This window comes from Nicotiana tabacum, chromosome 13 (genome assembly GCF_000715075.1).
Source record: "Nicotiana tabacum cultivar K326 chromosome 13, ASM71507v2, whole genome shotgun sequence".
In the NCBI taxonomy this organism is placed as follows: Eukaryota; Viridiplantae; Streptophyta; class Magnoliopsida; order Solanales; family Solanaceae; genus Nicotiana; species Nicotiana tabacum.
Window position 1 is genome coordinate 8,922,108 of NC_134092.1, and position 15,736 is coordinate 8,937,843.

The 15,736-nt window shown below is 39.6% G+C and overlaps 1 protein-coding gene across 1 annotated transcript; it reads left to right on the forward strand.

Annotated features, from left to right (window-relative positions):
- The first annotated feature begins 2,748 nt into the window (after window positions 1-2,748).
- On the forward strand, window positions 2,749-6,695 carry LOC142167965 (uncharacterized). The gene is made up of 4 exons (XM_075228608.1): window positions 2,749-3,735; window positions 3,796-5,289; window positions 5,415-5,991; window positions 6,574-6,695. The coding sequence occupies exons 1-4, from the start codon at window positions 2,749-2,751 to the stop codon at window positions 6,693-6,695; spliced, it is 3,180 nt and encodes a 1,059-aa protein (XP_075084709.1).
- Window positions 6,696-15,736: the final 9,041 nt, after the last annotated feature.

Here is a 15,736-nt window from a genome sequence, read left to right on the forward strand (position 1 = left end):
TCTTTTTGGGACATACTATATACCAAATTTAAGGTCTTGAAATGTAATTTCCAATGCTCTTAACCGTTCATTCATACGACACCCGGATAACAAGTTATAAGCGTTGGAAGAAGGGCCAATCATAGGGTGCCAAGTAGCACCTTTTTGACTTTTTAAAAAAATGGGATATTTACATCCCATCTCCTCTTTTTCTCCATTTTTCAAGAGAACACCCCTAAATTTACTCTTAAGCTCTCTACAAGAGCTTCAAATAATATTATCATCCCGGGCGCAGAATCAAGAAGCGATAACATGTGTCCGTCGTCACTGTAGCAGTGAACAGTGCCAAACAGTACCGTGAACAGTGACTTCGTCACTGTTCATCGCGGACAAAGCTAGAGCTTTAGGCTTCAATGGCCACAATGGCCGACGACCAACCAGCTTTTCCGGCTGGTCTGCCCTCCCCCAGCGTTGCACAACAACATACAACAACTAACTCCAACCCAACTCCTCTAGATTACTCGAAGATTTTGAAACCAAATTCTTTAAATCCTTCAGCGATGGCTACTGCTGCAGCTTCAATTCAACCCATTCTACTGCGACGAGCAGTGTATTTGAATGGCCAACCAATGGTTAAATTCACAGAGGTAGAAGTAGATTGAATGAACGTGATTGAAGGCCTCCAATATGCTATCGTTGGCAAGCTTTCATATGGTTCTCCGGAGATTCACGAGCTTTGCCGAATAATTCCAACTCAATGTGGTATCAAAGGTGAGTCTAATATCGGATTCCTTAGAGATCGTCATGTGTTAATTAGATTAACTCTATGGCAAGATTTCCTCGATTTCACATCGAAGAGTACGTACTACATCAAAGCCAAAGATGGGTACGAATACCAATTGCGTACTCTTATCTATGATGCAAAATTTAAGGCGGGTGAAGAAACTCCGATGGCGATGGCGTGGATTTCTTTTCCTGGACTGCTGCCTACCTTTTTTGTAAAGGAAACTCTATTTTATTTGGCTACAGTTGTGGGAAGGCCAGTGTATCTTGACGCAGCAACTGCAAACAAAACTAGGCCGAGTTGCGCAAGAGTAAAAGTTCTTGTCGATTTGTTGGCCGAACTACCTAAAAATTTGCAATTGGATATTGATGATGAAGCTTCTGGTGGTGTTCGAATAGAATGGGTGAGAATTTAGTATGACATGCTACCAAAATATTGTAAGGAGTGTAAACTACAAGGACATGATGAAATTGAATGTTGGCATTTGCACCCCGAGCTTATTGAGAATCGAAGCAGCAAGAAAAGGAATGATCTTGCTGAGTTGAACAACTGGAATTCTACTATTGATGAACAAGGAAAAACCAAAAATCACATTACCCCTTTAATGATTCTCACGAGTGGAAAAAAAAGTCGGGAACGTAGGTGCACAGTGGAAGGAAGTTCGGGATAATCGGGGAACCAACAAAAATAACAAAACCCGGGTACAAGGGCAAACTGGCAATGCAATCATGCCAGTGAATGCTAGTGTACAGCAGGTGCATAATAACTTTGCACTGATGGAGGTCGAAGAAGATCAGACAAACAAGGTTCAAACAAGGAATAAATTTGCAGTATTAGAGGAGGAACAAAGTGCTACAAACGAGAACAACCAACTGGTTTTGGTGGGGGAAAAATCAGTCTTCAGTTCTAAAGATGGTCCTTTTCCTTATGGGGTTCAGTCCACAATCGACTGAGTTCATAGAAGGTTTGGGACTAGCTAAGAGGAGCTAAAACAACTCAATGTGACCACAATCCAATCTTGTCATGCGATTGCATCTGAAACTTTTAAAGATTCTGAGCGGATGGAGGATCTTGATGAGGTAAACTCTACAAAGGTCTTATGGAGCGATGCAGTTGAGGTTAAGAATGATCAGCTGGGCAAAACAAAGACAATAGAAGACAAGGTGAAGAAGGACAACAATCTAAGCTCACCTGGCGATGCCAGCCCTAAAGCCAGGCTCACCTGGCGATAGGCTGGAGACGCCTGGCCTAAAGCCAGGCTCACCTGGTGATAGGCTGGCGACGCCGGGCCTAAAACCAGGCTCACCTGGCGATAGGCTGGCGACGCCAGGCCTAAAACCAGGTTTACCTGATGAGGTAGCTACAGTAAACCCCAACCTTAGAGCCACTGGAGAGATTTTGTCCTATGTAGATGGTGTTCCAGCGTATGTCCATGAACTACAATTCAAGGAGTATGAACAGGCTGATGAGCGGGCAATTGTTCCAAGAGCATCCGGGGAAATAGAGGAAGTGCCTATGGAATCTGGCACTGATCAAACCATGCAACTACATCTTAATGTTCTAACTAAGACTCCCCTACAATATTTAAATGATTAAGTTACACACCATGTAACACCAATTGATGAAGACTTATTGAGACAAAATCCAATGGAGGATGAAGGAGATGATGAATCAACTACTGAAAACTTCAAACAAGTGGATAGGGAAGGGGATTTATCACCCACAACTAGTGCTAAAGGAGGTAAAAAAACTAAGAAGAATCAGAGTAAAGATCCACTACAGCCTTCAAGAATAATGCCCAGGAGGGCAGCTTCTCTATTTAGATGATGATCAAAATATTAATATGGAACATAAGGTCTGTGAATACACAACAGGCCTTTCCTAGGGTGATCAATATGAATAGGGAGCATAATTTTTGTGTAGTTGCATTGATGGAGCCTTTTCAAAAGAAGGGACTCATTAAGAGATATAAAAGGAAGTTGAATATGGAGACTGCTTATACAAATATTAATGGGCAAATATGGTTGTTCTTCGATGCAGTGGTGGAATGGGAATTAGTAAAGGATACTGAGCAACAGGAGACTGTGAGAGTGTTTCACCATGACCTGGGGCAGCACATGATGATGACATTTGTTTATGCAAAATGTTCATCAATGGAGAGGTTGGATTTGTGGGATCACTTGTATTATTTAGCAAGTGATATGGAATTACCATGGTTGGTAGGAGGGAATTTTAATATGTTATTGCATGAAGATGAGAAAATAGGGGGACTTCCAGTACACCCTCTTGAATATGAGAATTTTGAATTTTGTGTAAACTCTTGTGGTTTGTTTGAGCAAGGATACAAAGGAAGTCCATTCACATGGTGGAATGGGAGATCCAATGCTGAGTGTATATTCAAGAGATTAGATAGGATCTTTGTGAATTTGCCATTTCAGAACATGTTGCCAACTATTGAAGTTGAGCATCTAATCAGAACTGGATCAGATCATGCACCATTGCTAATGACATGTGGGGTGCAGACAACCAAGTTTGTCAAGCCTTTCAGATTCTTGAACTTTTGGACAAAGCATACTACATTTATAGATGTGGTGAGGCAGAATTGGGAAGCTGATTTCATAGGGGATCCGTTTCTGATGTTCAAGCAGAATATCAAGAGGGTGAAGGCAGCACTCTCAAAATGGAATAGGGAAACATTTGGTGATATCTTCAAGCAATTGGCTATTTTGGAGGACATTGTTAGGTTGAAGGAGATGTTGTTTGAAGAAGAGCCTACAACTGAGAATAGGATTGTGCTTCAAAAGGCTCAATCTGAATTGAAGAAATACTTGAATATTGAGGAGCAGTATTGGAAGCAAAAAGCTGGGATGAATTGGTTTGCTGAAGGAGATAGGAATACAAGTTTCTTTCACAACCATGTCAATGGCAAAAGAAAGAAATTGCAACTGAAGAGGATCAAAAGTGGCAGTGGGGTATGGATTGAAGACCAGGCGTAATTGGCTACAGTTGCAGTGGACTTCTATCAAAAACAGTTCACAAATGAAGGTGATGCTTCTAAATTTCCCTTGCTTAATAATGTACCTTCAATGGTCACTATGGATCAGAATTTGGAACTTAACAGATTGCTAACAATTGAAGAAGTAAGGGCAGCAATTTTTGAGCTTAGTGAGGAGAGTGCTAGTGGCCCTGATGGATTCACTGGCTTGTTTTATCAAACATGCTGGGATGTTATTGGTGCTGATATACACAACATGGTGCTACACTTCTATGGAGGAGCTGCATTGCCTAAATCCATCACTCACACCAATCTAGTGTTGCTGCCCAAGAAACCTAGAGTCGAGACCTTCTCTGACTTAAGACCTATTAGTTTGAGCAACTTCATTAACAAGGTTTTGTCTAGGGTGTTACATGACAGATTGGAGATTTTTTTGCCATCTCTAATAGCTCCTAATCAATCCGGATTTGTAAAGGGTAGGAGTATATTTGAGAACATCTTATTGACTCAAGAAATTATCACTGACATAAGGTTAAGGGGAAAGCCAGCTAATGTGGTAATCAAGCTTGATATGGCTAAGGCCTATGATAGGGTCTCATGGAAGTACTTATTGCATGTGCTAAGGAAGATGGGATTTTCTAAACACTTCATCAACATGGTGTGGAACTTGATGTCAAATAACTGGTATTCAGTATTGATGAATGGGCAGTCCTCAGGGTTCTTTAAGTCGACAAGGGGTGTGAAACAAGGGGATCCCCTATCTCCAGCATTGTTCATTCTGTCAGCTGAGGTACTTTCCAGGTCTTTGAATAAGCTTTTTGAAGACAAGTCATTTGTGGGATTTGGAATGCCTAAGTGGTCTGATTCTTTAAACCACTTGGCGTATGCTGATGATACGATAATCTTTGCATCTGCTCATCCTCCCTCTTTGAGCAAGATTATGGCAGTGTTGGGGAACTATGAGAAGATATCAGGTCAGATGATCAACAAAGATAAGAGTTCATACTACATGTATTCAAAGGTTGCTAATGGATTGTTTCAGGCAGTTGGAGCTATTATAGGATTTGCAAGAGGTAAATTCCCCTTCACATATCTAGGATGTCCTATTTTTTACATTAGCAGGAGGAAGGACTATTATGAGGAGCTTATCAAGAAGGTGAAGGCTAAATTGCATTCATGGAAAGGAAAACTGCTCTCATTTGGAGGAAAGGCAACACTCATCTCTAGTGTGTTGCAAAGTATACCAGTTCACATGTTATTAGTCCTTGATCCACCAAACAGCATCCTGGGGCATCTACATAAGACTTTTGCTAGGTTCTTTTGGAGAACAAAGGAAGAAGGGAGAAGCAGACACTGGGCTTCATGGAAAAATCTTTGCCTTCCTAAAGAGGAAGGGGAGATATGTTTTAGGTCTTTAAATGATGTCTCAAGGGCACTGTTTGCTAAACTATGGTGGAGGTTTAGGACCACAAAATCTTTATGGTCTAATTTCATGTGGAATAAGTATTGCAAGAAGGAGCCACCAACAGTGGTGCGTTTTAGGGGAGGGTCTCATGTTTGGAGACAAATGCTAATATTTGGCATGAAAATTGGACTGGATTGGGTGCACTTTATCATGTATTACCTGAAGACTTTCCAATCAATGAAGGTCTTCAGGAGGTGGCAGAACTGCGGCAAGGGGAAACATGGGATGATCAGCTGCTAGATCAAACTTTCAATGAGGAAATTGCAGAACATATAAGGCTAAATGTGCACTATGAAGGCAGTGAGGGATATTGGGATAAGCCATACTGGATGCCAACTCCTTCAGGCAAGTTCAGTGTTAGCAATGCTTTGCAAATAATAAGGCATAGGGCAGATCCTAATCAGGAATTCAAGTTAATGTGGATTAAAGGTTTTCCATTCAAGATATCCTTCTTCTTGTGGAGATTGTGGAGGAAGAAAATAACTACTGATGACATGTGGAAGAGGCAAGGGCAAATGGTGATGTCTAGGTGTTGGTATTGTCAGCAGCCCCAAGAGGAATCCATTGAGCATATATTTGTCACAAGTCCTACTGCATCTAAGGTATGGAACTTGTTCATGGGGGCTGCTGGAATTTTTGTGCAATTGATTCAATTGAAGCAGATTATAAGGCATTGGTGGTATGCTCAGTGTTGTCCGAAATTAAAGCCACTATTTCAAGCAGTACCAGCTATCATCAATTGGGAGCTGTGGAAGAGAAGAAATACAGGTAAACATGGTGGTTCAATTTTCACAAATAGGATGATTCATGAGATAAATAGGACATTGCATAAACTGGGAAGGGTGAGGTATGCTTGGATCCCTAATATTCCATTGTTATGGCCAGACATGATTCAATACTTTGAAGGATATAAACCTATATTGATCACTACAAGAGTAACATGGCAGCTTCCTTGTCATGGTTGATACAAATGTAATACTGATGGAGCTTCTAAGGGCAATCATGGACCTAGCTCCCTAGGCTTTTGTGTGAGGGATGATGAAGGTGATGTGGTGTATGCTAGGGCAGTAGACCTGGGAGTTACAACTCATGTGGTGGCTGAAGCTAAGGCTATTCTTCAAGGGTTGGAATATTGTGTGGAGCATGATTTTCACCCTCTCATACTGAAGACTGATTCATTGGTGATGAAGAAGGCGATAGAAGGGGAATGGGATCCTCCTTGGGTAATTGCACAGGATGTGAAGAAAATTATAGAGATGAAGGACAACTTCAATGTGATCTTTCAATATGTGTTCAGAGAAGGCAACTCAGTGGCAGATTTTATAGCTAATATTGTGTTCTCTTTTGCAGGTACATCTGAGTTTCATTCATTCTCTAAACTGCCTAGTGCAAGGAGGAGGTTGATCAATCTAGACAAATCTCAATCACCTAACCTTAGGATTAGGATAGCAAAGAGAAGAACCCCAGACTGATGGCTTCACAAGATTAGACTCTGAATAAACTGATATGTCCAAATACTAAGGAAGATGATGAACCCATCATATGGTATTTTTGGAGATTGTTGAATCATTTCTCAGTGGTATTAGCATGCTTTCAAGCTCAATCTGAGGATGGTTTAGCAATGTTTTGAATGATGTCTACATTAAAGGTTCTAGTAGGGAAGGATCTAAGCTTACAAGATCACAAAAAGGCACAGGCTGGCCTTTGCCTTGCAAAGTCTTCTTAAAGCCAGATCATTCCTGGCTTTTGCCTTGTAAAGCCAGCCTAAAGCCAGCTCATGCCTGGCTTTTGCCTTGTAAAGCCTGGCTAAAGCCAGCTCATGCATGGCTTTTGCCTTGTAAAGCCTGGCTAAAGCCAGCTCACGCCTGGCCTTTGCCTTGTAAAGCCTGCCTAAAGCCAGCTCACGCCTGGCCTTTGGCCTGCAAAGCCTGCCTAAAGCCAGCTCATGCCTGGCTTTTGCCTTACAAAGCTTGCCTAAAGCCAGCGCATGCCTGGCCTTTGCCTTGTAAAGCCTGCCTAAAGCCAGCTCAAGCTTGGCTTTTGCCTTGCAAAGCCTGCCTAAAGCCAGGCTCCTCTTCTACACATTAATCTTGATGAGTGAGCACATGATTAATACTTGAACAAAATCAATCCACTGCATATGGAGATCATATAGTAGCGACACTTGGAGGACGATGCGGACTTCAACTCTGCGGTGGAGATGTTTGAAATTCATTTTAGCCTATGGACAATATACCCTGGCGCCTGGTGAGAGCTTGATAGGTGCTGCTTGGTATTTGCCAATGACAATTGGATTCACATACACTAATAGGAGAAGGAAGCATTCAACTTATCATGTTGTAATAGTTAGTTCATTAGATTTTAGCTTTTCTATCTTTTTTAATAGCTAGTAGCTTCATGCAACTTCTATTTTGGTTTTTGGTTTGGACATCTTGTAAGAATTGGACCCATTTTGTGATTTTATTTATATATTAGCCCTTAGGCAAAAAAAAAAGAAGCGATAACATTAAAATGATCCCTACGACATAAGTATCGCTATATCGCCTCTCTTTTTCTTTGTAGTTTGAGTTTTGGAAGGTACTTCATAGTTACGAAAATGTGAACTTTCTGTATTTAAGTGTTTAAATATCAAGGAATATTGATAAATTCGTATCCTAATAGTTAAACCTCACAGGACAGTGATCGGAAGCCGTGAGTTCGAGTAATTTGACTTATAGTGGACTATTTTGTGGACTGTTTCATGTTGCTTTTGGGTTGTCTATTGTGCTGCTGATTTATGGAGTTTGGAAGGATAAAAGAGGCATGGAGAAACGCCACATGTGGTAGGGTAGTAGGTTGGTCGCTCGTCGTTGCAGTTACAGGATAATTGATAACTTGTTGACTGGGTGTATTATGGTATATTTGGGGGGTTTGTTGTATTGAAGGTCCCGGATTGTAATTAGGTTAGTTTTGAGTTGCTGATTGTATTATGTTTGTATCTCGCCTATAGTAGACTTGAGGGAGCAGTAAAATTAGGGGAGATGCTGCCCGTTTTATTTTAGAATCGAGTTATCGTTTGAGATACATAATATACTACCGCCATCTAAATTGTACACGTATTTCTTTGTTATAGGGTTGGCACGCTAGTTGTCGTAAGCTTGTTGTTGAATTGCATTGACGACTTGAGGTATGTTAAGACTATCCCTTCTTTCCTTTTAGCATGATTCAAATTATACACACGACACAAGAAAATTACGTAAATTTCATAAATGATTCTATTCATAGAAATACAAGGGGTGTCTATATTCTTGATTCCCCATGTGAATTATTTTTATATTCTTTATTCACGGGTCCCAGAAAAATACGTATTTGATAAAGTTTGTCCGAAAGGAATATTAATTTTATGATATTCGAGAAATCTTATTAACGTATTTCTTATGCATTTCATGCATTTATACATGTGCATTGACCCATGACCAGAAGGCGTTATATATGCGTATATTATATGCATATGGGATATGGAAAAAGGTTAAGGCGTTATATACGCACCACCACCTAATCAGCTGGTATATGTTGATGATTTTACCCACATTGACCGAGATGATATGATGGGATACCCTCAGAGGCTTGATGATGTTATGTACACCTATACCTATGCATGATACGACATTTACATGCTCGTGCATGACATTATAAATATTTCAGGATTCACAAAGTTATTTAGACTCACAGGTGAAATTCTTTACCCCGTGTTTCATCTATGTATTTGATATACTGATTTTCATGCTTTACATACTCAGTACATTATTCGTACTGACGTCCCTTTTGCCTGGGGACGCTGCGTTTCATGCCCGCAGGTCCCGATAGACAGGTTGAGAGTTCTCCTAGTAGGCTATCAGCTCGGCAGAAGGTGTTTGTGCACTCCACTTGCTCCGGAGTTGCCTATTTGGTCAGTATGATCTGAATATGTATTGTTTGGTATGGCGGGGATCTGTCCTGACCTTTATGATATTTATGTACTCTTAGAGGATTGTAAATATATGTTATGTATACGGATACTGGTATGGCCTTATAGGCCAGTACATCATATGTATAAGTCAGTATATCAAGTTGGGTCACCCTGTATTGAGTATTTCCTCATATTTTATTCTACTTATCTCATGACAGCCTCTCCGGCTCAATTACCTATGATAGTATGATACGAAAGATACGTTATGTTGGTATTCGGTTGAGTAAGGTACCGGGTGCCCGTCGTAGCCCATCGGTTTGGGTCGTGACAAAAGTGGTATCAGAGCAGTTCTGTCCTAGGAAGTCTACAAGTTGTGTCTAGTAGAGTCTTGTTTATGGGTGTACTGTGCACCACACTTATAAGCAGGAGGCTATAGGGCATTTAGGATTGTCACTCTTTCTTCTTAATCTAGATCGTGTGGTAGAGCTCAGTTGTAAGAAATTTAAATTCCTAAATTCTATTTTATTCGTTATACAACGACATCTACATCCAGAAAGACAGTTGGTAAGAGATTGAATGTGGTTGTGGAAGAGTTGAGTTAGAGAAATTCGATTTTGTGTCATGCTTATAATGAGTAAATGTAAGGCCTTCAGTAGATATATGTGTACGACAACATGTGAGCCTCTTGATAAGGAGCCATAAGGCATGAATATCTATATATCCCTATGGTAAAAATCAATGAGAGAATCAGAAGGTAGATACATGTTTCAACAAGTAAAAGAAGCTAGGTGAAGAAGGAACCCAGTTAGTGAAGATTATCTGTATTTACAATTCAGGCAGAGAAATATAAGCATTCTGAGTTACTTTCAACAATAACAAAGATATATTCACTTGACAACACCCACTTCAGTTATGCCCCGTGAGAGCTAACAGATATAATTTAAGAGAATGATGGGATATCAGCATCCAGCTAGGGTTAGAGTAACCCAAAATGGTGGACGGATTGTTATCATTAGCTCACTTTTCCGAGGGATATTGCAAACGTGGTAATGGTTCTCCCTGTGATACACCCAGATGGTACACTCTAGAATAGTACAATCAGATATAAATACTAGAATATTCAAAAATTTCAGAAGATTGGCATTGGAATTCTAGAAGGGATAAATATTTACCTTTGTATGGCTTTTGTCCCTAGTAAAGAGAGAGTGTTAGGCGACCCAAGAGCCAGTGAGTTGAATCAAGGGGAGCTAAAAGTGAAAGAATATTTTGAAGAAGTTTTCATAATAAGGTGATAGATAGAAATATTAGCAGGAGAATAAAAAGAAAGTAAATGAAGCATTATGAGTAAGATGTTATAAATGGGTGATAACGGTAAATCAAAACATGACAAGACTACAGATTCTATAGTCAAGTGAAGGAAAAGACAAGAAGTTACAAGCCTTGAGATAACAAAAGAGTATAAGCCATAAAGTCACGTCCCCATTTCGAGAAATGAGTTGGTGACTCATACATGATTACTAGAAGGAAAAGTTAGACCCCCGGAGTAATAGAAATTAGTATGGCCTACTGAATAAGATAAACTGAACATGAATTCGAGACCAAAGTATTTGATAATAGTTGACATTGTGAGAATTTCAGAGATTGCGTTCCGGGCGATAATTGAATGGACAACAGAAGAATAACTTTTAAAGGTCATTCAGGAAGACGTTTCCCTAAAACAAGCGCTGTGAGCAGAGTTAAGCTTAAGGGACTAAGTGTGCGAGTTACACAAGGTGTCACCTTTGTGTGTAAGAAATTAAATTATCCCTGGTACATAAGGGTTAACACAAGGCAAGTAAGAGTCCGGGAAGATGTGAAAAGATGCCAAATATGAAGAGGTGAAACATTTATAGGTAAATCTTCATAGCAATAAATGTTAGTACTCCCCTAAAGGGGGAAGATGGTGTGATATGGTATTAAGTCAGATTTATGCGGTTAAGGTAACTATGGAATAGTAAAGGAAGAATGTGGTAGAAAGACAAAAGGACTGGAATTGCATTTATTCAGATCCTACGGATATGATACGACTCCAGAATATTATGTAAGCATGACGACGGGGAGAGGCAGAAAGGGTTCCATTACTAGATGTTATTGATAAATAAGTGTAAATGAACATTGGATACATAAGGAGCTAGTGTGCGGGATAAGTTAAGAAAAAGGATATAACTCAAGAGAGATTACACAGAATATAGATATGAGAATGGACTAACGTATAGTTAGTAGTTGATTCAGGAAGAACCTAGCCATGACTAAATAAGCGGATACAGACAAATCAGTAGGTTGTGCAAGATAAACATAGCAAAACCCAACTTAGGGAATTCAATCTCGCAAATATGATGACATCGTAATCCTTGAGAAATATTCAGATAGGAGTTGGGGTTGTTAAAGGTACCGTATAAGTGTTACGAAAAAAAAATGATGCCACTAAGAAGAAAGTCCAAAATTTTTTAGTTCAGAATCAACCTTACGAGCACAAGGGCACAGAGGTAAGTAATTAAGGATAATTATAGGCGAGTAAGAACGTCAAAAATTCTTTCGAGTATACGATGTAATAAGATCGCAGCCTTACAGGAGTCAAAGGGTCCCCCTAAGTCTACAAAGAAAGACTAGCTGAGGAAATAAGGAAGAAGGCTTCAACTTAAGCATAGTGACATAAAGAAGAAATGATCTTGTAACAACAGTATCACTACAACATTGTATGCACTCCATAAGAAAGTGGCACATATCATGGCTAATGAACGGGAAAAAAAATCAAAAGATGATATTTGAGATCATATGAGTTATATGAAATTCAGTATTTGCGGGCAATGAAATAAGCCATGTATTCATGTAACAAGTGGCAGAACGACCATGAAAAGTAATTGCTTAGGTTTAAAGACAACTAAGAAAGCACGAGAAGAATTATCTGACCCACGATTTAGAGTTAGCCGCGGTGATTCATGCACTAAAGATGTGGAGGCACTATTTGTATGGCATTCATGTTGATATCTATACGGATCATAAGTGCCTTCAATATAGCTTCAATCAAAAGGAATTGAATTTATGCCAAAGGAGATGGTTGGAGCTACTGAAAGACTATGACGTTGATATTTTATACCATCCAGGGAAGGCGAATGTAGTAGCCGACGCCCTCAGCCGTAGATCTAAGGGTAGCCTGTCATATTTACAGCCAAAGAAGTGTGGGATAGCCCATGAGATTCATCATCTAGCTAGTTTTGGAGTTCGATTACTGGACTCAGGTGATACCAAAGTTACTATTCAGGACACGGCAACATCCTCTTTAGTAACTGAAGTGAAGGAATGCCAGTATGAGGATCATGTGCTAGCTCATTACAGAGATACATCCCCTCAAAAGGAGAATACACCATTTGAAATTACAGGAGATGGAGTCCTCAGATATCGAGGTCGATAATGTGTTCTAATGTGGCAGGGTTGCGCCAGCAAGTTATGGGAGAAGCTCATTATTCTCGTTATTCTATTTATCCAGGAGCGACGAAGATGTATCATGATATCAAGGGAATATACTGGTGGGACAAAATGAAGAGGGATATAGCAGAGTTTGTTGCTCAATGCCATAATTGTCAGCAGGTTAAGATTGAGCATCAGAAACCCTGTGGATTATTACAGGCTATAGAGATTCCGACTTGGAAATGGGAAGTGATTAATATGGATTTCATCATAGCCTTACCTCGTACCCAATGTAAGTTGGATGCTATATGGGTTATTGTCGATAGACTTACAAAAGCAGCTTATTTTCTGTATGTCAGGACTACCTACTCAATAAAGGATTATGCAAGGCTTTACATTAGGGAGATAGTACGACTTCGTGGTGTCCCTATATCTATTATCTCAGATAGAGGTGCTCAGTTTACAGGTAATTTTTGGAGGTCCTTCCAAAAAGGATTGGGGACTCAGGTAAGTCTTAGTACAACATTTCATCCCCAGACAGACGGTCAGGTTGAACGTACTATTCAGACATTGGAGGATATGCTACGGGCTTGTGTGATGGACTTCACGGGTAGTTGGGATGATCATCTTCCACCTATTGAGTTTGCATATAATAATAGTTATCATTCCACCATACGAAGCTCTTTACAGACCAAAGTGTAGGTCTCTTATAGGATGGTTTGAGATTGGGGAAACTAAGTTAGTAGGACCAGAGTTGCTACAACATGCAGTTGAGAAGATTAAGCTTATAAGGGAAAGGCTATTAGTAGCACAGAGTCGTTAGAAGTCGTAAGCAGATAATCGATGACGAGACTTGGAGTTTCAGGTAGATGACTGGGTATACCTAAAGGTGTCACCGATGAAAGGCGTTATGATATTCGGTAAGAAAGGAAAGCTTAGCCCTCAGAACATTGGACCTTATAATATCATACGCAGAGTAGGCCAGGTAGCATATGAGTTAGACTTGCCTTCCAACTTGGAGTCAGTACATCCAGTTAATCATGTGTCTATGCTCTGCAAGTGTATTGGAGATATTTCTAGAGTTGTTCCAGTTGACGATGTCCAGGTCACAGATCATCTATCATATGAGGAAACTCCCATTGCTATACTAGATAGACAAGTTCGGAGATTGAGAACTAAGGACGTAGCTTCAGTTAAAGTACTTTGGAGGAACAATAATGTGGAGGAGATGACTTGGGAAGCTGAAGAAGACATGAAGTTTAGGTATCCTCACTTGTTTTCGCTTCCGGAGGAGGATCAGACTGAGACATCATAGCCTTAGGTACGTATATGGTACTTGATTCTTATGTTAGATATTATTATTGGTCGTGTGAGGCCATTAGTGTTATTGATGATTGTGACCCAATGTGGCTTTTGTACTGTTGGGTTTGCTGTGTGACAAGTTGGTAGTAGTACCATTACAGAGGAGACTCTGCCAAAATTTCTATAGATTTTTGGAAGTTTAACATTCGAGGACGAATGTTTCTAAGGGGGGAAGATTGTTACACCTTGTGCGTCCCAAGGTGACGTAATGAATATGAGACATTTTAATCATGATTTAAATAATTTTAAAGTCATAATATGGCTATATATGATGTTTGGATAGAAAATATGAAGTTTGGAAAAAATCAGATTAAAGTTGCGCAAAAACCAACTAAGGATTTGCCCTGTAACAAAGCTTTTTGAGAAATATATTTCGCGTGCTATATGAGGTCTTTTTGGGACATACTATATATCAAATTTAAGGTCTTGAATGTAGTTTCAAACTCTCTTAACCGTTCATTCATACGACACCCAGATAAAAGGTTATAAGCATTGGAAGAAAGGTCAATCATAGGGTGCCAAGTAGCACCTTTTTGACTTTTAAAAAAAAGGGATATTTACATCCCATCTCGTATCTTTCTCCATTTTTCGAGAGAGATCGCCCAAATAACACCCCTAAATTTACTCTTAAGCTCTCTACAAGAGCTTCAAACAATATTATCATCCCGGGCACGGAATCAAGAAGCGATAACATTAAAACGATCCCTACGACGTAAGTATCGCTATATCGCCTCTTATTTTCTTTGTAGTTTGAGTTTTAGAAGGTACTTCATAGTTACAAAAACATGAAATTTCTGTATTTAAGTGTTTAAATATCAAGGAATATTGATAAATTCATTTTCTAATAGTTAGACCTCATGGAACGGTGATCGGAAGCCGTGAGTTCGAGTAATTTGACTTATAGTGGACTGTTTTGTGGACTGTTTCGTGTTGTTTTTGGGTTGTCTATTGTGCTGCTGATTTATGGAGTTTGGTAGGATAAAAAGGGCGTGGAGAAACGCTATATGTGGTAGGGTAGTAGGTTGGTCGCTCGTCGTTGCAGTTACAGGCTAATTGATAACTTGTTTATTGGGTGTATTATGGTATATTTGGGGGTTTTGTTGTATTGAAGGGCCCGGATTGTAATTAGGTTGGTTTTGAGTTGCTGATTGTATTATGTTTGTATCTCGCCTATAGTAGGCTTAAGGAAGCAATAAAATCAGGGGAGATGCTGCCCGTTTTATTTTAGAATCGAGTTATCGTTTGAGATACGTAATATACTATCACTATCTAAATTGTGCACGTATTTATTTGTTATAGGGTTGGCACGCTAGTTGTCGTAAGCTTGTTGTTGAGTTGCATTGGCGACTTGAGGTATGTTAAGGCTATCCCTTCTTTCCTTTTGGCATGATCCAAATTATACAAACGACACAAGCAAAATACTCAAATTTCATAAATGACTCTATTCATAGAAATACTAGGGGTGTCTACCCGTGAGGTCCCAGAAAAATACGTATTTGATAAAGTTCGTCCGAAAGGAATATTAATTTTATGATATTCGAGAAATCTTATTAACGTATTTCTTATGCATTTCATGCATTTATACATGTGCATTGACCCATGACCAGAAGGCTTTATATATGCGTATATTATATGCATATGGGATATGAAAAAAGGTTAAGGCGTTATATACGCACCACCACCTAATCAGCTGGTATATGTTGATGATTATGCCCACATTGGCCGAGATGATATGATGGGATACCCTCAGAGGCTTGATGATGTTATGCACACCTA

Excerpts from the sequence above, each read along its gene's own strand:
- LOC142167965 (XM_075228608.1), top strand. The coding sequence starts at position 2,749 with ATGGAGACTGCTTATACAAATATTAATGGGCAAATATGGTTGTTCTTC. Across the intron at positions 3,736-3,795 it reads GGATCAAAAGTGGCAGTGGG|TTCACAAATGAAGGTGATGC; the intron begins GTATGGATTGAA and ends TATCAAAAACAG. Across the intron at positions 5,290-5,414 it reads AGAAGGAGCCACCAACAGTG|GAGGTGGCAGAACTGCGGCA; the intron begins GTGCGTTTTAGG and ends GAAGGTCTTCAG.